This window comes from Chionomys nivalis, chromosome 16, assembly GCF_950005125.1.
Source record: "Chionomys nivalis chromosome 16, mChiNiv1.1, whole genome shotgun sequence".
Classification (NCBI taxonomy): domain Eukaryota; kingdom Metazoa; phylum Chordata; class Mammalia; order Rodentia; family Cricetidae; genus Chionomys; species Chionomys nivalis.
Window position 1 is genome coordinate 63816691 of NC_080101.1, and position 27943 is coordinate 63844633.

General features: G+C 33.7%; 1 protein-coding gene across 7 annotated transcripts in view; it reads left to right on the top strand.

Moving 5' to 3' along the window:
* The window catches only part of Ralyl (RALY RNA binding protein like), an 806300-nt gene that overhangs the window by 345881 nt on the left and 432476 nt on the right, over nucleotides 1–27943 (top strand). For 6 of the 7 annotated variants that reach the window (XM_057790445.1, XM_057790446.1, XM_057790447.1 and 3 more), the window contains one exon: nucleotides 6734–7012. In XM_057790445.1, coding sequence (XP_057646428.1) covers nucleotides 6757–7012 — 256 coding nt within the window. In that variant the 5' untranslated portion in view covers nucleotides 6734–6756. Of the gene's footprint in view, nucleotides 1–6225; nucleotides 6326–6733; nucleotides 7013–27943 lie in introns of those variants that run through there. The other variant, XM_057790449.1, reaches the window with a different exon arrangement.

A 27943-nucleotide genomic window follows, 5' to 3' on the forward strand; every position in this document is an offset into this window, starting at 1 on the left:
AAGAACGATTTTATGGTTAATTATTAACAAATTGACTAGGTTTAAAATCATCTAAAGGAGTGAGTACCTCTGGTTTTATTTCTGAGGTTGTTTTCACAGATATTCAAATAAAAAGGGTAGATCTGTCCTGAATATGGACAGTGTCATCCTTTGAGCTGGGTTCCAGCCTCAATCAAAGGGGAACACAATGAGAAAGTGATCTAAGCAGCAGCATTTCTCCTTTTCTGGTTTCTGACTGGATAAAAGTGAACGGTTGCCTACCCAATGTCTCATGCTTCCTCTGGCATTCCTTCCCCATCATGCTTTAAACCAAACTTCAGTTGTTTTATCTGATATTTTTCCAGAAAAAGAAATAAACAAAAGAAGGAAAGGAGGGAGAGAGAGGGATATATGGCAGATTATTGAAAATCCAATACATTAAAAATTAATCTGCAGCTTTAATAAGGTGTTTACTTAACAGAAGAGATTAGTGTAATCTCTGTGTGTTTCCAGATGAGAATGATTTGAAGAAAATTCATGGAAAACTCCAAACACAAATTCATGGTTCCCTGAGTGTGACTAAATATGCCACTTCTGACTTCCTTAAACCATCTCTGTTTTCCACTACAGACCAGAGTCTCTTAGATTATTGTGCATATAATAATTAATTGTGGACATACTCAGAATAATTAATCAGCAATGTCTTTTGAGGAGGGAAGAATGGGCATGAGTCACAACTTCTATCAGTATGCTCAACCAGGCACTCCTACCACACTGCCCTGAACGCGGAGAATTCTCTGAGATTTAGGAGACTGCTTGATGACTGGTGATAAATATCACCCACCGTATGTAACCACACTATTTCAGCTTATACTTATTGAATATGAAAATTGGAAATTAGATAAATGGCAAGTGCCATATGGAAAGAAATAATGGCATAAAATTCTATAGGTATCCACTTAACTATTATATAATAAAGTTGTTTAACAAGGGAACAATAAAATGTTCAAATAATATTTAATGATATGTGACATAAAGAATCATCAGGTTTTACTTAATTTTATATCCTTTTCTAAGAATTTAAAACTGATAAAGAGAATATGAAGTTTTTAATCCTCACATGTGTTCAGAGTGGGATTATATTTTTTTCTGCTATTCATGTATAGCATTTCAAATTTACATTTACCTAAATCTTTACTAAAAGCTACTTATGGTTTATTCCCTAAAGCAGTTTGATCCTTAAGACTTAATTTTTCACTATAGCTATCATTTTTATCTTTAAAAATGGCAGAGCCACCACCAAATGCTTTCCCGTTATTATTTTTCCTCATTGCCAAACTGAGAGCATATTTTTCCCAAGATAATATTATAAATGTTTTGCTTTGTCATTTCAGCATGTAATTAGCAGTTTGTTTTCTTTTTTTAAAATTTGGTTTTGTTTACTTATTTTTTTGTTTTGGGACTGGGTTTCTCTGTGTAGCTTTGGCTGTCCTAGAACTCCCTCTAGGCATCTGCCCATCTCTGCCTCAGGAATGCGTGGATTGAACATTTGTGCCACCACCACCTGGCCAAATAGTGGGTTTTCTTTCTTTCTTTCTTTCTTTCTTTCTTTCTTTCTTTCTTTCTTTCTTCTTTCTTTCTTTTTTTAATGAGCTATTGAAAAATTGTCAGTAGTCTGGAAAACAAAAAATTACATTTCTTAAAAAATTGTGCATGGTTTTCTTTTCCTTTTTCTTTTTTTATGGTTTTCTTAAGAATAAACCCAGAGTTGTAGAATGTTACTTTGAGATATATCTTCTAATATCATAAGCTAAAATAAGCACATTTCTTTATTTCAGATCTGCTTCAGCATTTTCTAATGATGAATATAAACGCACTTATACCAACAAGTAGAATTTAAAAATCTTTAAAAATATTAACTGTCTGCTTCTGTGTTTTGAGAACTAGCTGTCTACCTACTGCATGTTTACATCTATAGAATGCTTCTGACATTAGCTGCTATTAGATGAATTTCTCTTTTTCCTCCTTTTCCTCCTCCTCTTCCTTCTTCTTCTCCCCCTCCTCTCCCTTTCTCTGTCTCATCTGTCACCCATTCTCTTAATTATATGTTCAGTTTTGCTCTCATGCCTTGATTGTTATGTTTGACCTTTAGAATGATACTGATGACAGCTCTGGACTACAATGGATGATAACTTGTACAATACGGTTTATTCTTTCTTGCTCTTTCTTGTGTATCTCTGCTCTCTTCCTAAATTCTTCAGTATTGGAAATTATTCTTGTTAGGTGACTTTCTTGTATGCTTGCATATTTTATTAATATTTATTTGCTTAAATTTCAGTTGGTATCTGAGTAATTTTTAAATTGAGATTGGAAAATCAACACTCAGTAAACAATGAGTAAGGATGGAATTCTTGTGTGCTAATTTTGTCTGTTTCTCTAAACTAAACTAAAGCTGCTTATAATTTATAGTTAGTATATCTTGCAATAGTTGAAGAGTAAGACACTTAAATACATATAAAAATGATATATTCTAACTACATTATTTATGATTTCTACAGGATTCATTGACATATTCTGTTTTTAAAATGAAAATCCTTAGTAATTTTATTATTTACCTAAAAACTGGTAGTTGAACTTTTTACTTGTTGTTTATTTAAAATATACTTAATACTACCAGAACCCTATATGTTCTAATCTCAAAACAAATTTATTCTTAAAGAATGGATTAAGCATAAATAAATACTGTTTTTGATTACATGCTGAGTTGATCTAATATTAAAAATTCAAGTAATCTTTTGAATAGGGCAACCCAGTAGAATGCAACCTTATTTAAATGAAGTGAAACACAGGAAATTCAGTTCCCACATTATGCATGTGGTATTTTAAGTAGTCACATTCCAGGTATACCTATTAGATTTTTGAGGAGAGGAATAAAAATATTAATTACCTTTGACTCCACAGAAAGTTCAATGGTGCAACAGTAGTTTAAATTTATCTTTTATTTCCCAGCGTTTTTTCACATAACCATTCTCTCTCTGTGTCTGAAAACTTATTAAAAACAATAGAAACAAAAAGCTTCCCTTGAAAAAAGTTAATTCTTCTTTTGTCATATCTTTTGTAGTGACAAGATGCAGGGTTTCTTGCAATGCTCAAGAGCTCCTTGGAAATGGCTTTCTGCAATTTGATTATGATGTATCTCATGTGTTTTCCTTTGCAATATTTTTCTCCTCAGGATACGTAGAGATTCTCAGATCTTTTAATATTATTATTTTAATGAAATTTAGGAGGATTGGGGCCATCATAATTTTAAATATTTTTCTGCTAATTCTTCCAGGATTATGGATATATGCATGATAAACAGCCTTATACCATTCATACAGCTGTCTGAAGCTCTTTAATGCATTTTTCAGGGTTTTCCCTTTTTATGGCACTTTGGATATTCCATATTTTTGCAGCATTAAATATATGTGTCAGTTCTGCAATCACTTATCTTCTGTAATATATATCCATTGAGTATGTTTCAAATCTTAGAAACAAGAGGTTTTGTCTTTTAAATTTTCATCTGATTCACCTTTAATATTTCTTCTGTTGATAAGTGGTAATATTTTTTAAACTGATGAAACTAAAGGAATTTTGGCTGGATCCCGGAGATAGCCAGTCTCATGTGGCCGTTTATTCGAACTGTATTTTTTAAAGAGTGCTTATGCCCTTTACAATCATGTCATTATTGTTGTGTGTTTGTGGGTTTTCTTTTTGTTTGTTTGGGGATTTTTTTTTTTTTTTTTTTTTTTTGCATCTTTGATTCCAAAGAAAATTCTAGGCATCATTTGTACCCATTGCTAAGGCGCAGTTCTTGCAAGTCTAATCTTAATGATCCAGGAGTCAGTATGGGCACTCCACCCCCGACTGGGAGAAGCCTGAGTTAGTCTCTGTCCTTTTTGTTTTATTAAATCACAGGCTTACAACTTTTTAACTGCTTTATAATCATGACCTGACATCTGACATCTTATTATTAGTTTACAGTCTTGGCTACCAGCATAAATTCAAGAACTTTTCTCATTGGACACCATGTCTTTTCCCTCCTTTTTTTCTGATTAACCCTTATCCCAAGACTACCTCCTTGTTTTACATCTTCTCAGATATTTTGAAGCTTGGTTTCTCTCTTCTCATTACAGTAAGCCCACCATCTGTCCTTGCAGTAATCCCTATCAGGATTTGTCCTTTGCTCTCTGACCTTGCTTACCTTTCCAGGGGGACAAAAAAACAAAAAAACAAACAACAACAAAATAAAAAAGCCTTACTTTTTCTTTGTCACAGATTTTTATAGTTTAAGATTTAATCCATTTGTTTTTGCATGTTGCCTAGTAGATCTTTGTATAGAAGACAGATGTTCATCACAAGCATTGTCTGAATACCAGATATAGCATCTGTATTTACTTGGTTTTATATGTATTTGAGTCATTTAGTCTCCATTACGTCATCATGACTGTAAGTGGGAGTCTTTCTTCAGTGAACCAAACATTCATATAATAGAGACACATAAGTTAGTTAGTTCAATATTAGTTTAGAAATAGGACAGTGGCAACCAATCCATGACTGATTTTTTGAAAACATTGACATGATAACACAGACAACTTCAATGGATCTTTCATCATCATGGAGACTGGGAGCGAATAGCAAAGCAATCTTTGTGGGAGAGATAAAGGCCTACAGTTTTCAGAGTACTTAGTATCACCAATTGTGTTTGCAAATTAACATTTTTATCGAGTCTCTCTATGTAGGCCAGGAATGTGTTGTATCTGGCTGATCTGGTGCTCACAGGGTCCTTCCTGCCTCTGGATCCCCAATTCTGAGAATAAAGGAGTGCATCACTATATCTAGCTCTACTTGGTGTCTTAATGTTTTTCTTGAGATACATACATTTGGTAGCAGATGGTATAAAGGTGACATTCATAATGAATTCTCAGAATAGAAGTGCAACCTCACATTGAGTTGGTCAACAAATCATTAATTTTACCTCATTCAGGTAACCTTATCTAAGAGTTCCTATTATTGCTTTATAGCCAGTAGGTTCCTATCTACACAATAAATATCAGCATAGGAATTGATTACAGTTGATTATATCACAGATATGATATTTCAGAAAACAGTTGCCATACAACTATAAATTGAAATTAGGTTTTCTATGGTATAAATTAATATTTTCTGAGATATTAAGAAAAGGAAACTACATTAGATTATACAAAGAAGTTGATGTTTTAATACGTATCTTAATTTTCCTTGCATTTTCAAAGATTTGTCCTGAGGTATGCAAGAGATATACTTTCATGATAGAAAAAAGTATTAGTTTTAATTTCTACAGTTCTAGTTTGAATATTTCATAGTGAAGGAGCAAATAAAATGTAGCTAAGCTTGAAATAATATAGGTCACTTTTAAATCATCCTTTTTTGATAATTTCCTTTAATTTTTATGTAAATGGTTAATGTTTTGTTATTCTGCCTTCATTAAAATGACTTGTGTGAGGGTCTATTTTGAAAAAAAAAGTTAGAAAATCCTCAGAGGTAACAATGAAAAGGTTTATGTGAAACAATTTTAAGCTACTAGCTTGAGCTTGATTTCAAGAGCACTTCTGTTCAATGCATAGTGAGTGAATTTTCAAGCATACCTAATTCATGGGGCTTTGAGACTTCTAGATTAACAAGGAAATAAAAACTGTCATTTTAAAATTATTCTTAAACCTCAATTGCACTTGTTACCTTATAGCTGAAATATTTTAAATAATGTCTTCATATAAATATGTAAGATGTCACCAAAAAAATGCACCCACTGACTAGCCTTCAGCAATGACCGTCTACACTGGAGTTTAATCCTCCTAAGATTTCCATTCCACATAATGGTTTCTCTTAAAGAAAAGAGGACACCTGACAAACCAGCAACTCTCAATAAATATGGAAATGGATTTTAAGGTCTTCAAACAAAAACTTTATTAAGTTTTTTTTTATAATGAGAAAAATTTTTCTAATTTTTTTTATAATGTATCCTCTTGCAATTTCTGAATATTGATAAATGGCTGTGTATGTCTTTTTTTATTTACATGTTAACTTTGATAACGTGCATTATTGGTTCAATTAAATGCCATAAACAGAACTAATTATTCTTCCTTTAACCAAAAAATGAAAAAGTCCTAATCAAGTTTCTGATAATAACTTTTTTCTTTTTTTTTCCCCTTAGCCTTTAGTGGAATCGGTTGTTGTCTGACCATAGGATTCCTCTGCCGGAGCAGGAAACCAGTGTGTCTGTTACAGAGCATATAGCAGCACACTGCCTATGTTCAAACACTATAAGGTGCTTATGTAATGAAATATCCTGTTCAACAAACCTGCACATGCAGACTTTTAGTTTCTTTTTTCTTTTCACAGAATGAAAGATGTATTCCTTAAATTTTCCATAGCAAATGAAGATACACTTAAATATAAGACATCTGAAAACATTCAGTCATATACAGGACTGAACATTGAATATAGAATTGAGGCATTTTTGAAAATTATATGTAATTAATCATGGTAATTCCCCAACATGGTCTATTCAAGCAATGTTTACCTTTGTTATTCCTAAATTTTCTTTACAAGATTATCTGTGATATTTAGGGATTTGAGTTTCTACAGGACAGTTTTAAACCTGTTCAAATCCAGAGATATCTATTGAATTTAGTTGTTTTATTTTCTGATTATTTTATTTGTTTGTTTGTTTAAGGATTAAAACAAGGTGAGCCAACCATGACGGGCAAAACACAGACCAGCAACGTAACCAATAAGAATGACCCCAAGTCCATCAACTCGAGGGTTTTCATCGGCAATTTAAATACAGCCATCGTCAAAAAAGTTGACATTGAAGCTATTTTTTCAAAGTACGGGAAAATTGTTGGCTGCTCCGTTCACAAAGGGTACGCTTTTGTCCAGTACATGAGTGAGCGCCATGCAAGAGCAGCAGTGGCCGGAGAAAATGCCAGGGTCATCGCTGGCCAGCCTCTTGGTAAGCTATGCTCTGTTGCAGATTTCCCTTTGGTCTAGCCACCATTGCCTGTGTTAGCAGTCAGCAGCTCTGCCTGTGTTAGCAGTCAGCAGCTCTACACCATTTATTCCTTTCTTACCTAGTTTCTGTGTTAGAAATTTGTCGTTCAAAATGTATCATTTTGCATGTTGCTGGTATTATTTCAACAAATATTTCAACTTGTAATAAAAGCTGTTTGTGATACTTATAACCGCCACCAATTCTGAGACAGGCAAATACAACATATGCATCTGACTTAGGTTTATTTGACTTGATATAGTGTATAACTCCCACAAAACTGCTAAGTTTACTGACCTTGCGTATAGCATTTGTTAATGTTAATTCATTTTCTTTATTTACAATTTTTATTTGGGAGGAAAGGTTAAAAATAGTAAAAAGAAATACATTTTCCAGACTAGAAAAGATCACGCCTCACTTTTTCCTCAGTGGTTAGGGATGGTATATATTATGCAGCCCCTCTGCACCCTAGATTCACTTTATGCCTCATGCTGGCGGGAAAATGCTGAATTCTTGCTAAGACAATGTCTTGTGAGTTGGAATGAAAATGAAAAGAAAATATTTGTAATTATTGAAGAGACAAAAAGAACCAAATATATATGTTCCCATGTAAGAAAATATAATCAATCCACCAGTGTTTGTCACATGTATAATTCTTATATTCATACTTTCTTCATTATTCAGCATGTATCTGTAAATATAACTTCATTTTCCCTACATCTTGTCTATTTTGCAATTTCTCTAACTATCCCTAGAATCCCCAGCTTTTTATGTATGTAGCTTTTAAAATAAAAACTTCAATCTCTTCCTTTGACCTATATTTAAGTTGCAATCTATTATCTCATATAAACTCATATAAATCCTAATCCTTGCTATAGACCTTCTTGTATAGTCACCATTGTATACCAGAGACCCAAGGAAAGGTTCTGCTTCCTGTAACTTTTCCACTCTGAGGGAATCTTTTGTTTTCTTTTGTTTAAAAACATGAGTTACATCATCAACCTGTTTTTGATCCCACAAGGAATTTGACACAGAAAACTTCATGCTCAGTCCTGTACCCTTTGAAACTCCATATTGCCACATCTTCAATCTTGTGCTCTGCCCTGTGCCTCCAACATTGCTCTAATCCTACCAGCATCCTTGACATACCTCCTGCTTGGAAGGAATGTGACCCTTTCAGAGGCTCTAAACTGTGGAGAACCCCCTGCTAGCTATTTGTCCCCTTGATTGTTGGAATCTTAAACTCCACAATGAGGCCTTTGTGATTGGCTTGGAAATGCTTGCTTTTACTACAGATCCTTGAATTCTGTCTAAGGTTTGTGTAACTATCATCACTTTCTAGATGAGATATGTTGTTTATGATGTTGCCTTGTCATGTCTCAAACATAAAGCTAAAACAGTGTGTTAAAGAAACAAAAGTACTGAATAAATGAGTGAGACAAGTGTGAAGAATAATATACTATCAAATTTGATCAATTCAGGAGAATGTTTGGTGTGAGGAAAAGTGGGACCCAGCTTTAGAAGAGGCTAAGGTACACAGATGGAAAGGCTGCATTCACCCTGGGCTGTACAGTGAGAACAAATTAGGAAGCCATGAATTCATTGAACTGTGAGTGAAGTCTGAAGGATGATTTTGAAAAAAAAAATGAAGTTTTTATGTAATGTCTGATATAAATCCAAAAAAAATATGTAAAATGCTACACACACACACATATATGTTGCTCATTTTCTCTACTGTAAAGAAAGATGCTAATTTTAAATAGTCTAGTTTGCTTCCCAGATTTCCAGTTGGTTTTATATATACATATATATCCCCATACTTACCTTGATGCAGGAGTTTTCTGGCTATTTGATTCCTTAAAAGTATTGTAACTAGAAATTCTTCCACAGCCACATTAGGTAATTCAGGGTCACTCTATCTTCTGTGTCCTCGTTACTGTAACACTAGCATGACCTTTTCGAAAAGCAATTTGTTATTACTTTTTATAAAAATAATGATGAATATGAAGTCAATTCTAACTCTGATTCTCTTTCAACTGAAATTTAGCTAATTCTCTGGAGTTTTATATTCCATCACCAATCAGCTGATCACTCAGGATTATAACTCTAACCTTAGTGTTTAAACTTCAGAAAATGAGGAGATAGAAAGTCAATCTCAGATTCCTGTACATTGAGAAGCAGAGTTATGCTGCCTGTAATGGGATTGTTTCTCATTCTCAGCCACACTTGTGTCTCTCTCCGTGGGATAATCTCCAGAGCAGAAGCCTTAATAAGACATCATATCCAAATCCATGCTAAAATGTTATTCATTTAGTCGGAACCTAGTTTATGAACTTCTTTTGCCTACCAGGAAAGACTTTCATATTAAATAGGTGCCTTGCAATTTAAGTAACTTTGCTTTTCTGGTCAACACCCCGTTTTTTAATTCTGCTGATAGAAATCCAGACAAAGGCAAGACATTCAGTTGTTCCTTGCTGGATGGAGTCAGTATATGGGATTAATATGGGATTAATGCCTGACTTTCCAAGCAACATACCTACTTTCATCTTCGAGTTCCATCCATATCTTTTGTTGACTTGGGCAAAACATGATTTCAAGTAAATTCATTACTTATTTCCTGATTTTTGTCTAATTTCAAATCAAAGGTTTATAAAAAAAATAGATTGGTGTCTGATACCTACTACATTTATCTTGAACATAATGACAGGTACTTAAAATGTAAAGCACATAATGTATATGCATTTGCCTTTCTCTTTAGTGTAGGAAGGCATCATATGAATTAAGCCTAAGTTATTGGTTCACCCATGTTAAAATTTTTCATCTTAAATAATGAATGATCATGTACCATCATTTTTAGAATAGTATTTTCAAACTCTCTATGCATTTTAAAAATCTAAAATAGAATTAAGAAATGGGTTAAACAGTAAAAATACAACATCCTAATACAAGTCCTTTGCTTTTTTGAAATTATAGATATGTGCTTAAAATGAGACTATTTTTATTATTAATGACAAATATTATCAGTGAGCATTTTGGTGCAGCAAGTACAAAACTATGAACTGAAAAGTTTAAGCTTGGGAGAACAAACTGAAATGTCAGTAAGAGAAAAGGTCAGGGAACATACTGGTGGGTGGATTAGTTGTGGAAAAAAAGAGCTTGTTTATTTGATGGAAGTCTGTTTTATGAAGACGGAAGTGGGAAAAGAGGTAATCGCGCTAAAATTTTAAATAAGTAAACTGATATCAGTTAATAAAGATCAAAAGGAATCAAGAATAAGTCCCACATTTCTGGGCTGATTCTCTGTTGACAATCTAGCTAGTCAATAAATTGAGAGAGAATTTTTCAGATGAGAAAAAGTTTTGGTCTAAAATTATGAGTCCATGACTAAGCATTTTTTGTTAAGGATAATTCATATGTTGAAAGACACATGGGCCTATGTATTACTAAAATTTCACAAATATAGGCCCCCAAAAGTGAGAGATTTAAACAAGGGTTAGTAATTTTGAGTCATTGACACAAATTATGTAAAACTTCTAGGAATGAATAAATAAATTCACCGTGTGGTGTCAATGTAATGCTAAGTAAGTGTTGGGTTTGTTGGAGAAGGTAGAGAAATCTTTAGTTTCCTGGAAATTTCCTGGTTAACACCCAGTAGAGATTAGATCCCCATAAATTTGTTTTCTGGATTTGTATGCATGTACTTTCTGAAATGTTTTCCTGAATTTTCCCTAGTCCTACAGCTGACAGAGTTCACTGTACTTCTTTCCTCCTACAAATTGTTGCCAGTCTGTACACTAATGAACCATCTTAGTCCTTTATACTGTGCTCCTTTCTGAGCTGGGAAGCCTTTTGATCCAATCCTATGCTTACACCTGCAAGGATTCTCTAACCCAACCCCCCGCCCATGTCCTGGCCAAAAGGGCTTTTCCCTTCACTTCCCAATGCAATGTTTCTTTGATACTTGTCTTCATCAGACTGACTGGAGACTTAGACATCCTATTGGCACGCAATTCCTTGCTGCGTGATCGATCCTTAACAACTGAGAATTAAATAATATAAAATTACAACTTGGTGAACCAATGAGTTTATTGGGATTACTTAAAGGAACATGGGTGACGGAATTTTTACTTGCAGGATCATCAAATATTTAAAGACACCTGTATCGACAAAAACATACTTTTAACATAGTTATCAGCTCAAAAAAGTTAAAGACATGGACCTCAATGTACAACCTACACAGTCTTTGACCGTCTTCTTTCCAGATAACCTTAGTTGGTCTGAGGCTATTCCAGGTACTTTGTTAGGTCTCCCCTGCAGGTGACGGCCTATCCGAGTCTCTTAGCAGTCCTTACTGCTTTTACATGCTTGAGAAACAAGAGGTCTAGTGAATCTGGTCATATTTGGTGACTCTCTGAAGCTATTAGTTTGTTTATTTTCTGAGCTGGGTGAATTCCATCACATAGATTTTATTGAGGTCTCCCCTCCAACAGACTGTAGACATGACAAAAGATAGCTGAGGACAGAAAAATAAAATTGTTTCCTAAGTGGTAAATTTCCACAGTCCATAGCCACCTGGTGCAGAGGGTTGAAAGGTTTCTGCACACATGTTGTTCTTCCTCGGTTCATGAACTTGAAGTTCACATGCAATAATATAGTTGTGTGTTGGCTTGTTCTCCCCTCACAAAGACGGTGGTAATGCTCCACTCTCACGGACAGAAGTTTATATTCAGTCAAGTTCAGGCACACAGTGAATGATGAAAAGCAAAAGGGAAGCATTGCCTTTGTGGAAATAATTCCCCCAAATAGCTCACATTATCTTGGTGGAAGAACTGGGGATTTTCCCACTCTATCTCCCCTAACCATCAATAAGTGAAAGCTAAATAAACCTCATTTACTTTCTAGAAAGTGAACCTAAGGCATTTCGTTACAGTAGCAGAAAATGCACTAACAATTGGAATCTTTCTAAAATTTCTATGCTAGATGATGCCATCTTATCTGTAAATTACTTTAGTTACCACTGCCAGACTACCAATGATTTCTTGACGTCCAACGTTTGAATGTTTAGGTGAGATTTAACACAAAATTCTGTGTTTATAATAGCTTAATCCCATGTCTTTAGGTTAAAATTCTTTCCAAGTCTATATTGTCTGACCATATTCTCACTGAATTGTAGAGAACATTTATTTGGTCGAGTCTCACTGTTTGTCTTCAAAAAAATTATTAGCATGAAGGAAATGCTGTAAGATGAATTTCCAGTTAGTCATTGCAGGCCTTCTCAGGGTGTTCTGCCTACATGAGCCTATTTTACCTCAGGATTTCATATGCCTATTTGTAGATGGAGTATTTTTCCAGTTAAATGTCTGCTACTATGAAGTTGTTATACAATTCAGTTTTGACATACAGAATAAAGATATAATTTACATGATTTTCTAATTCAAATAAAAAAGACATAGTTTTTGGGGTCGCTTATGTATACTATCATATCATCTGCAAATAATGAAAGCTTAACTTCTTCCTTTCCAATACGAATCCCCTTGATCCCCTTATGTTGTCTTATTGCTATTGCTAGAACTTCAAGCACTATATTGAAGAGGTATGGAGAGAGTGGACATCCTTGTCGTGTTCCTGATTTTAGTGGGATGGCTTTGAGTTTTTCTCTGTTTAATTTAATGTTAAACAGCTGTCGGCTTGCTGTAAATAGCTTTTATTATATTTAGGTATGACCCTTGTATCCCTAATCTCTCCAATCCCTTTATCATAAAGGGGTGTTGAATTTTGTCGAATGCTTTTTCAGCATCTAATGAAATGATCATATGGTTTTTTCTTTCAGTTTATTTATATGGTGGATTACATTGATAGATTTGCATATGTTGAACCAGACCTGCATCTCTGGGATGAAGCCTACTTGATCATACTGGATAATTTTTCTAATGTGTTCTTGGATTCGGTTTGCCAGTATTTTATTGAGAATTTTTGCGTCGATGTTCATGAGTGAGATAGGCCTGTAATTCTCTTTCTTGGTTGGGTCTTTGTGTGACTTTGGTATCAGGGTAACTGCAGCTTCATAAAAGGAATTTGGCAATGACTCTTCTGTTTCTATATTGTGAAATACATTAAGGAGTATAGGTATTAGCTCTTCTTTGAAGTTCTGGTAGAATTCTGCATTGAAACCATCTGGTCCTGGGCTTTTTTTTTGGAAGGGAGATTTTTGATAACAGTTTCTAATTCTTTGCAACTAACAGGTCTATTTAGATCATTCACCTGGACTTGGTTTAACTTTGGTATATGGTACTTACCTAAAAAAATGTCCATTTCTTTTGCATTTTCCAGTTTTGTGGCATACAGGCTTTTATAGTAAGATCTAATGATTCTCTGAATTTCCTCTGTGTCTGTGGTAATGTCCCCCATTTCATTTCTGATCATATTAATTTGCATATTCTCTCTCTGCTTTTTGATTAGTTTGGATAGCGGTTTATCAATCTTGTTGATTTTTTTCCCAGGAACTAGCTTTTTGTTTCATTGATTCTTTGGATTGTTTTCTGTGTTTCTATTTTGTTGATTTCAGCCCTCAGTTTGATTATTTCCATTCTTCTACTCCTTTTCATCTGTATTCATGGCACTAATGTGAAGTAAAAGATTGCTAAATTTTCTGTGGAAAGAAGTATTTCCTAATGATCCATATTATTAAAGAGTTTCTAAAATTCAGATTGTAGTTCAACAATTTATTATTTAAAAACAAATGTCATCTATTTAAAATGAAAATCTATCTGTTTGGTCATTTAACTGAGCAGAGTAAAATTTTAATTTACTAAGGTGAATTCTGACATAATACCTTGTTAATATTCACTAAATTTGGGTTCTAACACTTGTTCATATTAGAAATTTCTATTATAATTTTAAACAATTTTAATAAGGACAACTTTTGTTTGCACAAATACATTCTCTTAAAGAGTAAATAAACTTTAAAGATATTTTACACTGACTATTTATAGCTGTAAATTTGCACAGATTCTTCTTTTGTACAAAAATATCATGAAGAGGTTAGAGATTGATGTAAAGAGGAGCCAATTTCACACATCTACTGATTACACTGGCTGATTGCTCATGAGCTATAAATAACCATTTGTAGAGTCTGTCTTTTCAGATTATTTTACTGTTCTATTGCCTGAAGCAAATAAATTATGAACTTTGGAAATTGGCTTTAAATAGTAGAAAGAAACAAATATAAAAAATGAGGACCTTTTTCTTTGAGCACCATTTGTACAGGAAGAAGAATCTGTCTTCAGATCCCACTCCTTCTGCACTAGTCATCTTTCTATTACTGTGAAAAATGCAAAAATATAAAAAAGGCAACTAAAAAAGAGAAAGTCTATGCTTTGGCTAATAATTTCAGTCACTTCAGTTCATGGTAATGGGTAGATGATATTGCTGTTTTGGGCTCTAGAAGATAGAAGATCATGGTTAAGAAGTATATGATGGTAAAAAGCAGTACACATGATGCCAGCTTGAAAGCAGAGACAGAGAGCCAAAAGGTGAGTGTCAGGGAATAAGAAACATTTTTCAAGAGTCCAACCTCAATGATTAAGTCCCAGCAAAGAGAACCTGCCTTTTCCACTTTCTATCATCTCCTGCTGTCACAGAAATGTACAACCTTGTCATAGAAAGCAAAGTTATGAGGTCAGAATGCTCATAGTTCAATCACTTCATCAGAACTCATTTCTGACTGTATATAGCAGAAGGAAGTACACTGTTTTCAAGTTCAAGCAAGTGATGATGTCATTTCCACAGGCTCATATCCACTGACCTCCACTACTGGAGTGGGGGGATGCACACAACAGCTTTCATTAGGGATTCAGTGAACAGAAGAAGTGAAATTCTTGTTAGATATCTAACTTCTCTACTACATGAAGTATTTAGTAAAGTATTTTTAAATCATCAAAATGGAAACTTTAATGTTTAAATAATAATAATAATTTACAATTGAGATATCTGTGATGCGCTGGGACCTTTCTTACATAAGCTGTTGTATTGAAATTTCATTTTCTGAGATAATCTCATGGGTGACAGAAAATCTGTATGTATCTTCACTGTTAGCAATACCATTCTGTACTGCATGTGGTGGTTTGATTGAGAAGTGCTCCCATAGGCTTATATATTTGAATACATGGTTCTAGCTGATGAAACTGATGTAAAGGATTAGGAGTGTGGCCTTAGTTGAGAAAATGTGTCATTGTGGATGAGTTTCTCTCTCTCTCTCTCTCTCTCTCTCTCTCTCTCTCGCTCTCTCTCTCTCTCTCTCTCTCTCTCATTCTACTTATGGATCAATAACTAAATTCTCACTGTTCCTGCTGCAATGCCTTTGTTACACCACCATGTTCTCTAATCCTCTAATCCTCATAAGCACCCAATTGTAAGTGGAAGCTGTACATTCATTTCCCACCATCCAGACACAAATAATCTATAATAATTACATCACTGTTTGGCCAACAGTTCAGGCAAACTTCTAGCTACCTCTTGTATCTTAAACTAACACATTTCTACTAATCTGTGTATCACCACAAGGCTGTGGCCTACCAGTAAGTTTCCAGCATCCTTCTCTTTCTGCAGCTACATGGTGTCCTAATCATTCTATATATCTCTGATTTCCTGCCTGGCTTTATTCTGACCTGCCATTGGTCAAATTAGTTAACCAATGGTAATAAAACATATTCATGCCATACAGAGGGGAATTCCACATCACCCAGCTCAATATTTTCTTTTATAAATTGGCTCATGATGCCTTATCACAGCAATGGAAAATTATTAAGACTCCATGGTGGGTACAGGAAGAAGCATGACTTGAAAATTAGATTGGTCCAAGACTGATGAGAGTGTTCTCTGCAGAGCTGGAGACATTTAAAGTATCCTAAAAGAACAATGGTGAACAAAAGAGTAGTTCCAGGTGGATGAAAGTTTATACAAACAGTCTTAATCCTGTAGGAAGCACTGTGGGAAAAACAAGTTTATGTAAAAGAGGAGAGGGGAGAGAGGGAAGAGAGAGAAAGAGAGAAGAGAGGGAGAGAGAGAAAGGAGAGAGGGAGAAAGAAGAGACATAGACAGAGAAGAGAGAGAGAAAGAGAGTAAAACTCTGGCACAAGAGTTCAAATGTCTGAAATACTGAATCCAAGTGTTAAGAAATATTTGAAATAGAATCCTAAGTATAGTGAAGATTGTTTTCAAATACTGTTTCACATTTCTTGTCATTTGGCTGACTAATATACTATTCATTTTTAATGTATTATTTATGTACAGTGTCTTCTCACGGTTGATATATTCATTCATTCATTTACCAGTTATTATATTTAAATTTACAAAGGGCATAAACTTAAATAAAATCCTGTGGAATGGAAACTTGGGCTATTTTGTATCAGTTTTTACTGTTCTTCCTCCCACCTTTAGTATGCCAAGAAAGCTCTCTGTTCATTAGCATATCTGTCCTAAGCCCTTGGCTTTTCAAGAAAGATTTCAACATAGATGTATGTGACGCTTGAACTCGTCTTATGGCCCAAGCTGGCCTCACACTTGATTGTTTATCCTTGGTGTTTTGTATTCTAGGATTACTGACTTGTGTAATCAAATAGCTATAATTATTTTCTTTTGAAGTGTTTCATACCATAATCATCTTTCTTAGGTAACACAGTGACTATAACGTTTAAAAATTTCTTCGGCACAACATGTAGCCATACAACTGTAAGATGTTTAGAAGGTTCCCCACCATTCATCTGTGCAATAGCAACAGCTTCCCCTCTAAACATGATAAAAAAAAAATAATGCAATCATGTATGGTTGTGCTTACCTTTAATTCCAGCACTCAGACGGTAGAGGCAGGCCTCAAGGAGGTCTATAGCACAAATTCCAGAACAGACAGGACTGCTACACAGAGAAACCCTGTCTCAAAAAAAAAAATCAAAAAATAAAACAGTATATTGAAAATTACCTAGCATTTCCCAAGAGAAATCACCACATCACAAGAGAAAGCATCATTTCAGGTTGTAAAACTGGACGCCTAAATAAACAACATTTATTTTCAGAAATCCTCTAGCAAGAAAATAGTATTTTGTGTTATTTTAGCAATAATTCGTAACAATGTAAAGATGCATCATTCTACTGGCCAAAAACTAAAATTAAGTCCCTGGACAATTTTGACATTTTATGACAGTAACTTACCTTTTCCTTTAACAGGTTTTTTCAATCATTTATAACAAGAAAAGTTTGCTTGCTTATAAAATTGAAACATATGTGATTGTTATTGGTAATTTTTAATTTCACAGCTTAAAAAGGATCCCTAGTTCTCCTTACACACTTAGTAGGCTGCCCTTTAGAGGTCTGATTTTTTGCCCGTTATTTTTTTCATTAATACACATTAGAATATAACTTAAAGTTATGAAGAAAGAGAGATTCATGAAAATGTAAAGGTGAAAAATACTGTGGGCTCTGAAATTTTTCAAGGATTCAATTAATCTCAGATATATATCTCCCATCCCTTAAATATACCCTTAAATATGTCAAATTACAAAAAAAATGAACTGTGACATATTTATTTTATGTCCTAGATCATTTCTTTATCCCTCTCGTGCACCACCCTCTTCTGTTTGAGGGAGTGTTATTCTCTAACATATACCTTCAGGTACAAATTAGATGCAGAGTTAGAGCATCTAATAAAGATAGACTCACAGAAGGTCTAGGGTTAAATGACAAGTTCACATAATCACTTTCGACATTGTATTCTATTGCCAAATTCCCAAAGAAGTTCACAAATCATATGGGATTTTCTAAGTCACAAAAATCTTGTAGAAAAGAAGTAAAGAACAGTCCCAGTTATAATAAACATTTTTAGCAAGATATAATTATATACCTCTATTGCCATTTGGATTGATGGAAAACAAGGAAAAGATTTTAGCTTTTGTCCCACGTTTAAGAATATATTACTAACCTGCCTGCTTAGGATGATGGGCTACAATGCTCTAACTTCTCCAAAATGTCCATCCTTCACTTATCTTAAGGAGTTCTGGCAATAAGTACATAAATATTTTTTTATTTATAAATCTTCATATTACCTTAGTCTTTGAAGCTTTTAATAAATCATTCTGAACTTTTCTGTTACTAAAAATTTATCTAATGAGATTGTATTTTATACATACAATTTTACAAGACTTATTATACAGACATTCCAAGTGATTATGAATGTCCTGGATTTAAGGATTCCATACATAGATAATATTTACTTTTTCTTTTGGAAAAATATCTATGCATACAATGTGGAAGACCTTCAATAGTACAGAAGAAAGAAGTATAAGAAACTTATTGTGAGAGATTCATAAGGACAAATTATTCATTTCTTCTCTGTGGTTTATACAAAATGTTAAATTTTATATCGGTAACTTGTAATAGTATTTTATTTGTATGTAAAATTTCTTCATTCTTGTTTTCAAATCCTTAGTGACATATCTTGCCCCATGTAAAAAAATTAACTTTCTGCCTTTCTTTATTGCAAATAGATATAGTTAATCTCATATGACAGAAAAAGAAATCCAAACATATACTAAAGTTAAAGTGAACATTTTTCATCTAGCAAGCATTATAGAACTTGCTAACATTTTCAAAATTACTGTAACTAATTCTCAATAGCACTATTTAAATAATATACACAATATCTGGTAACTATTTAAAAATTGTTCACTCTCATCCTTCACTGCCATCAGTTCTTAAGTGTCCAAATAGCAATTCTCTGCAGACCATAAAACGCAGCACACTTAAGTTTTCAGCAATTAACCAGAACTACTTAAAACGTTGTAAACAAATGCTAATTAGTAAACTTCTAAAACAGAGTGAATTATAGAACTGGAGTTCTGTCAGGCAGCAAAATTCATGGCAACACATATGACAGAAAGCCTTGACGATTTTCTTTATGTCTTTAAAATTGGTTATTTCCTCCATCAGTGAGCCTAAATTAGAAAATGCAATGGCAGACACTATACTTTCTTGCCTATGACTACCACTGCAAACTCTTAGTTAGACATAATTATAACTAACTACAAAACCACAATCTGTCTCTCCTTCCCTCCTGAGGATGGAAGTATGTGAAGGTCATTTGTAAGCCACATCACATTGCTGTCTTGCTATCAGTAGTTGTCCTTCCAAAAAGCATGTGGGAGAATGACGTTACAACTTAGCAACCATAAGCTCTTCAGAGGCTTAGAAACAACTTGTCCTACAATTATGAAATAAAGTGAGACATGAAGTAGAATCATGACGACTATTCTTGGAGATAATTTCATTTTAGAAAAAAACATTTATATAAATTAAGATGGCAAATATATGATCAATTTACAACATATGCTTTATAAAATATAATATAGATTGATGACTATACAAGGATAAAGAATTTTTACTATATTAAGAAATCTTGAGGCCATTGTGTAATAAATGTGTTCTGAAACAATGTATAAAAGGATGTAGAAAACTTCAAGATAATATATTATTTTATGTAATGCACAATATCAAGTACTATGAGAATTCAAAATACAGACACTGTATTTTAGAAAATACGTATTAGTTATTGAGCTGTTTCTTAATCTGTAATAAGACCCAATAGTGGGATCCAGAAGCTTCATTTGATGTTGTGAAGTTCCACCCAGCTGCACTCCTTCCCTTCCATTTCAGACCCTGCACCTGAAAAAGCCTGCAATCAGTGCCCCCACCAAGAGCATTTAAAGCCCCCTCTTTGTGGTTTCCCCTCTTTGTGTGTTTTCTTTTCTTCCCTTGAGACTACCTGGGAAGTATTTGCTCTGATTACACATGGATTTATTAATTTGGCCACATCTGATTTATTTCATCTTAAAACAGATGAAAACATGAAAAGGATTAAAAACACTTGGATTATAGTCCTAGAATTTCAGCGTGTCACCATTATTGAGATTGGAAATAAATTTATCCTATTTGTACTCTGATTAACTCTTCGATGAACAGTAATCTGTCAGTTCCCAAAGGCCATGTATCCGTACAACTAGGACACTCCATGACCATGAATATATCTGTGTTGATTCATTGTAAAAAAAATTATGTGTGTTTGTAGTCTACATTTAGTTTTTCAGAATTTTGAAGTTAACTTTTGATGGAGGAAGGTCATTGATTAATAAAGAAACTGCCTTGGCCCCTTTAATAGGACAGAAAATTAGATAGGCGGAGTAGACAGAACAAAATGCTGGGAGAAGGAAGCCAAGTCAGGCGGTCGCCATGATTCTCCCATTCCAGACAGACACAGGTTAAGATCTTTCCTGGTAAGCCAGCTCATGGTGTTACACAAAATATTAGAAATGGGTTAGATCAATATGTAAGAGCTAGGGAATAAGAGGTTAAAACTAATGGGCCAAGCACTGTTTAAAAGAATACAGTTTCCATGTAATTATTTCAGGTAAAGCCATGCGGGCGGCCGGGTGGCGGAGATGCAGCCCCGCTGCTCTTATTACTACAGACTTTTCTGTAGTATATAGAATTCAATGTGAATCCTTCCCTCTCTGAGTATCAATGAACTACATAAGAGTTCTTTTTGAGAAACTGATTTTTCCTTTCTTTTGAGACATCATATTTGTAATAATAATAATAATAATAAGTCAATTTAGTCAGTCAATATAGTAAGTTAAGAAAGAGGAATGGGTACACATAGTGTAGAATAGATAGGTAAATACACACACACACACAAATAAATTCAGACATAAGTGTATAAATACAGCAGTATTATATAAGGAATTCTGATATTATACTAAATGTTAGCATATTCTATGTATCATTTTCTATTTATTCCTTACTACTGTGTCTACTTATTTTTTCTAAAATCATTAATGGATATTACTCAATCATAAATATTAGTAATAATTTGGTGCACTATTTGTCAATAGCAGTATCTCTTGCAACTCTTTTATTTTGCTTTTTATTGTACTTCCAGAATACTATTGCATAATAGAAATGGTGACATTTATCTTTGTTCACAAAATGAGAAAGATGTCAACATTACATTGGTATAATTGATTATAATAATTTCACTATACAGGATTTGATATCAAATTGAAGAAGTCCTATTATAAACATAGTGGCTTAATATCAGAAAACAAGGATATTTACTACATCCTTGCAATCATTTCTCATCATGTAAGGATAAAATCAATACAAGTTTGAATTATATTATGTGAGAATGATTGATTTTGAAAATCACTCTGAGTGGGTGACTTTGGTGTCATTAACTGAATTTTATTTGGAGATGAAGACAGAATTTCCAGCAATTTCTGAAATGGCCCGAAGCATATTTCTTTCATTTTGTTTTTTGTATTTATATGAAGTATATATTCTTCGTTGAAGATTATAAGTCAAAATGTCAATCAACTCAGAAAAATATTAACAATGCTCTATATCTTGCAGTAGCAATTACTCAGTAAATATATAATTCTTCATATAAATTAAATAAGCATGTCCATTCCATTAGCATACAATTTCTTTACTGTTTAGTGAATAGCAAAATTATATGACTAAAAATATGTTTATTTATTTGTTATTTATAATCAGCAAATTTTTAACTTGAATACTTATTTGTATAAACTTAAGCTCAGGGTCCAATAATATTTCTCAAATAAAAATAATCATTTAGAAACTTTGATCTAGCAAGGAGCATGAAATAAACTACTCATCTAAAAGCATTATTAAGTCTATATTTAAATAATTCTGTATTAAAAACTATGTGGCATTGTGTCTGTTTACAGCAGAAAAGATACTGAGTAAACTTTTACAAAGGCTTTGGCTTACTGTTAATTCTGTCTTGTCCTTCAATATCTCTTTTCAGCTTCCCTTTCCCCTGCTTCCCACTCTGTTTCCTCAACTCTCTTCTCTTACTCTTCTTTCTGGTATCCCCTTCCATCTGTTTCTATTTCTTCTCCTCCCTGCTGCCTACCTCTCAAACTTTTATGAATAGTGCATTTTCCTAGAGTACTCCATCATTTCTTTGTTGGATATCAGATGACTCCATACCCACTTTAGCTATCTAAAGAAAAAAAAAAACAACAACTAATTCCCAATATATTGCATTGAGTATAATACATAGTTCACTAAATAAGTAAACACCAAGTTAAACTGGTAAACACAAATAATATAAATATCCTAAAATATTCCTAATATAACTTTTTAAACCTGTTTTATTGATTTTTATTGAGTGCAACAGTTTTCCTTTGCTCCACTCCCTGCCTCTCCCCTCCCCCCTTCAACTCTCCCTCAAGATCCCCATGCTCCCAATTTCCTCAGGAGATCCTGTGGATCTTTCAGTAGGCAAGGCATTAAAATGGGATCTGTGAGCAGCTTGTTACAAATTGCTTAATGGTGACATAGACCAGCTATGATACTGGAGCTGGGGCAGTATACATGGCTCTCAGAGGCAGTGAACATACTTCCACCATACTGAACTAGGTAGAACCAACAGGCAGGGTCATATAGTTGATCCTAGACATGTCTCCATAGCATTTAAAAAGAAAAAGCACTCTTGATCAGAAAAGATTACAGATACACATGCAGTGCAAGCAGATTCAGATGAAAAAGACCTCTAATTGGGTCATGGTGTTGAATATATGTACAAAGGCTTGGGAGAGAGAAGAAAAAGAGTATAGACAGCTATAATATAAAATATAATATAAATATAAAATATAATATATAAGACAGTCATAGATTAAAGGAGCAAATATAATAAAATAATTATTAAACTTGAAAATAGTAATAGAATAAGAAAAATAAGCCACACAAAGATGGAATATACACCGAGATTTTGGATTATGAATATCATTGGTTTTTCTTTGAATTTTTGACTGTGAATGAGCTAAATAAAGAGAGAGATTTCATTGTATGGGCTGGTAAACTAAACCAACATATATGTTTTAAAAGTATCTTGACTTCAAAATTTGTGTCTAAGAATATGTTGCTTTGGAAAAGAGGTTCTGCTTTTGTTTCCATAGAGCATGGGAACCTGTAGATTCCTTCAAGATTAATGTGGTTTGATGGACCAAGCACCCCTGAAAGATCTCAGTAAACTCCCCAAAATACTTTGCCCACCAAAAAGTAGGAACCAGCTTGGAGAGAACTATGGCCATATTACCAAATATTGTCCGTAAATGTTTGTTTATATTTAAAAGGAGGTATGCTATAGAGATGGATACTTTGCATTGGTGTGCATCTTGATCTATTGATATAAATTTTAGGTCAATTTTATTATATGTATGTATTTTTGCTCTTGTTTAAGGTATTGTGTTTGTGCATCTCATTTAAAAATTTAATATATAGTTAAAAATACAGACTAATAGTCATTTATAATAGCCAAACTTGTAGTCATATTAGTTAGGTGTTCTAGATATACAGAGACATATTTCAGATGGCTAGGTATTGATTAAATCTTTCAAAGACATACAGAATATAACACTTAAAATGTTTTAAAAACTTAAACTTTTCCTAACAGTAAGAAATGTCTGCTTCTGGCAGCACCAATTACTTCAGAGAGATTGATGGGCATTGAAGAAACTCATTATGTAATTTGCCTTCAATGTGATAAGGCTAGCCATTTGCCTGGATGACTTGATGGCATGCTGTATAAACTGGACATTCAGGACTCACAGAAAATGACTGATGAATTTGCCTAAAGAAGGACACAGAAGAAAGTGACTGACAAACTGCCAATATAGTCCGAATTGTCTTTGAGATTTCCTGATTCATGGAAAAATCTGCAAGATACTATAGGCCTACACGCTGAAGATAAATGCCACAATTTTACAGAAGAACTTTGTATGACTGTCCAGGCAGCAAGATGTCTCTGCCAGTTCTAGAGTTTTGGAAGTTGTTTACAATGAACTTTCTGTTTACTTAGAAAACATCATATCCTTCTGGGATCTTGGATGAAGTTGAAGAATAGAGAGTTACAATTATAGTTTTCCATAGTTATGATAAAATATAAAGTAGATATAAATATTGTAACCATAATTATTGCTCAATAATTATTTTGTTATGTGTAACTTTACTATATTCAAGTTAAAACCCTCCTTTTTATTTAGACAGAAAATCAGATGCAATGTGGGATTCCTCTATGTAAGCTGTGAATATGTTTTTACTACCATTGGTTAATAAAGAATCTTCTTTGGGCCTATGGATGCATAGAATAGAGCAAGTTTGGAATTCCAAGCAGAGATAGAGGAGAAAAATAGGCAGAATCGAGGAGATGCCATGTAGCTGCTGAAGGAGAAGATCACACACCCTGGAATCTTACTGGTAAACCCTGAGTTGTGGTAAAATACAAAATAATAAGAATGGGTAATTTTAAGATGTAAAAGTTAGCCTGAGCTAATAGCCCAAGTAGGGTTTTAATTAGTAGAGTTTCTGTGTGATTATTTCTGGTCTGGGCAGCCAGAAAATGAACAAGCAGCCTCTGTTCACACTATGTCTATTAATTGTTAGTTATATTTACTTTGAATATGGTTTTCAATGCTGTTTACTTAAGACCAATGCTATAATATTAGATGTTTTTACTGGAGTCAAAAAAAGCAGAAACATGTTTTTTAATGTAATGTTTTAATTAGTATCTTTTTATTTGGGAATTAAGACCTTTAACACTCAGAGCAGTTATTGAAAGATATGCATCAAGTCCTGTCATTCTGATGCTTCTGCAGTGTTTCCTTGGATTTCTGTTTGTTCCCTGCTCTAAAATTGTTGTTCTACTATTTCTCCTTGGTTCTGCTTATACTTTTATTCATATTTAAGGATTTCATCTATTATTTTGGCCAAAGCTGCCTTTGTAGTCATTGATTCTGCTAAACCGATTTAGTCATGGGAAGTTTTTATTTTTTCATTCAATTTAAATAGGTTTTCCAGGTATAATAATCTGGGAAAACAATTGTATTCTTTCAGAACTTGGAGTATATATTTTTTTTCATTTTCACTTTAAAGTTTTCCAAGTGCTAATCAGGATTATTCTGATAGGCCTAACTATATAAGTGACTGTGATTTTCTTTTTTAAATTATTAATATTATTTTTATTATGCATTTTTAAATATTTTGATATAATATGTCATTAAAATGTTCTTCTCTGGTTTTGTCTATTTATTGTTTTTAGGCCTTGTGTATTGGATAGTCAAATCTTTTTCTAGGTTTGGGTAATTTCCTTCTATGATTTTGCTGAAGGTATTTTCTATGCTTTTAGTATGGTTCTCTTCTTCTATGTCCAGAATTTGTAGGTTAGATCTTTTTGTGATCTCTCCAAGGTTGTTTGTTCTGTTTTCTCATTTGTCCTTTAATTTAATTTATCATTTACCTTTAATAAAGTGATACAATTTCTTTACTTTGTCTTCCATCTCCTACTGTCTGGTTTTGACATGATGTATTCTGTTTCTTAGACCTTCAACTGAGACTTTTCTAGCATCATTTCAATTTGGTCTCTCTTCAAGTTTAACATTTTATATTGACATCCTTATATCATTCATGTCTTTGTCTCCATGTTCTTTTTTTCCTCCAACATGTTTTATTGTATATTTGGGAATTTCACATAATTCACCCTGATTGATTTCTTTTATTTCACGATCCTCCCAAGTCCTCCATCCCTCCTTTAAGGCCTCCTAGTCAAACAAGAAGAAAAATATACCATCTCAAATTTGTGTTGCCCATATACTTACTAGAACATTGTCAGTTCCTGGTGGCTAGACTTTTAAAGAAAATTTACTCCTCACCACCCCCACCCCTGCCAGAAGCCATCAACTGTACAAAGTTACACTTCAGCATCTCTATCACAATGCTTAAGAGTTTTCTTAAACAGCTTCCTTTCTAGTTTGTTTCTTTCCTTTTTTGGTGATGGAGGTGTAAGGAACAGGTTGTCACAGAAGTCTTTTATGTCTCTTATTCTCAACTGTGAGTCTGCAGTCATCAATAGCAAGGCAGTGGTGGCACAAGCTCTTAATCCCAGAACTTAGAGACAGAGGCAGGCTACCAAGAGAAATCATGTCTTGGAAAAGCAACAACAAAACAGCTGTTGCCTGCTGTGTTAATCTTCTTATACTAGTTTAGCCATAGTCTTTTAATACTTTTGAATTCTTTTTTTTTTTTTTTGATTGAACTTTCTACATCTTTTTAATGGGATCTATAATATGGATTTTTTATTTTTATTTTTTGGAGAAGGCATCTTAATTGTTGTTTCATGACATTTTTTTCTCTGCATGAGATTTGTGCATCTGAAATAAGTTTGTTGGTTGAGTTTGTCATTTATTATTTTTGCTTTTTGTGCTAATAGTCATGTTTCTCCTCTCAGCAAACATATTCGCCATGTGGTATGGGATGTCCTTCTGTCTATGTGTTGCTTTTATTGGTTAATGAAGAAAGAAACTGCCTTGGTGTGTTGATAGGGCAGAGCTTAGATAGGTGGGGAAAATTAGACTGAATGCTGAGAGAAGGAAAGCAGAGTTGAGAGAAGCCATGGATCCTCTGCCTGGGACAGACACCAGTTAGAATCTTTGCCAGTAAGCCACTGCCATGTTGCAATATACAGATGGATAGAAATGCGGTAAATTAATATAAGGTTAGCCAATAAGAAGTTAGAGCTAATGAGCCAAGCTGTGTTTTAATTAATGCAGGTTTTGTGTGGTTATTTTGATTCTGGGAGGCTGGGAAACACAAGCTGCAATCACCTAAAACCATGTTCAGCGTGGAACCAATTTATACAATTGAAATTGTATTTCAATTGCCTGTGCTTGGTATTTGAGACAAAACTTCTATATTGGCTTACTATTTCCCTGTTATAGGCATGTATCTTCAGCAATTTGGTCAAGAAACTTGGTACAAGTTTCCTATGGAAGTATGGACTGATCCTTTTGTTTCTAGGATGTAAAGTGTGTCTGGATGGTTCCAATTAGGCAGTTTGCAGGACTCTGTACTTGGGGTCAAACTTGATGGCTCATGTGGATTTGGTAAGTCCCAGAAAGAGAGAGACAGGTTAACAGAAGATGACTGTCCTGGGCAAACAATTATGGGACTAGAGATAGATCCAAATGGAGGGAGAGAGAAAAGGAGAACACAGATATCCTACCTACCCTTACATGCTTGCACACCACTTGCATTTTATTTTGGTTTTTACAACTCTGTATGTGAGTAATTTTTTATTACTTTCACCCCTCCCTTTTCTCTCACAAACTCCTCCCAGGTCACTCTCAAACAGTTTCATACTCATAAACTTTTCATTAATTACTGCTAATATAAGTCCTCTATAAAAAGTGAAATAAAAGAACTAAATGGTGAATAAAATGGTTAAATATCAAGAAAAGTAGGGAAGAAAGCACTTGAAGAAGAAATTCTCCCTCTCTCACTCACACTCATATATGAATTGTATGGAGAGGAGAAAATGTTATACTATTAGTTAGAAAATATTGCAGTATTGAAATATATCAATTTTATACAGTGTTGAGATGACAGAAATTACACATGATGCAACCTATCTCGTTAGCATCATTAGTTGAAGAAAAGCCAGTTATAATTTGCTAGTTAGAGGTCAGGTCTCCAGAAAAATCATCTACTGTTTTTCATATCTTTCAAGTAACCCTACTCTGGGGCCCAGACATGTACCTTAAATTATTACAAGATAATTAAAATGAAAATGAGAAGAGTCCCAGAAAGTTTGATTAATAAACTATTGAGCAACCTCTACAGGGAAGAAGGTATCCATTCATTGAAGTATTTAGAACAAATGAAAATTAGTAGGTTCATGATCTATGTGCCAATGGGGGAAATTAATGAAAATTTAATGAAACTTAAGTAATAAAATCAAGCAAAGTCACACTTTAGTTGACATTAAACCTT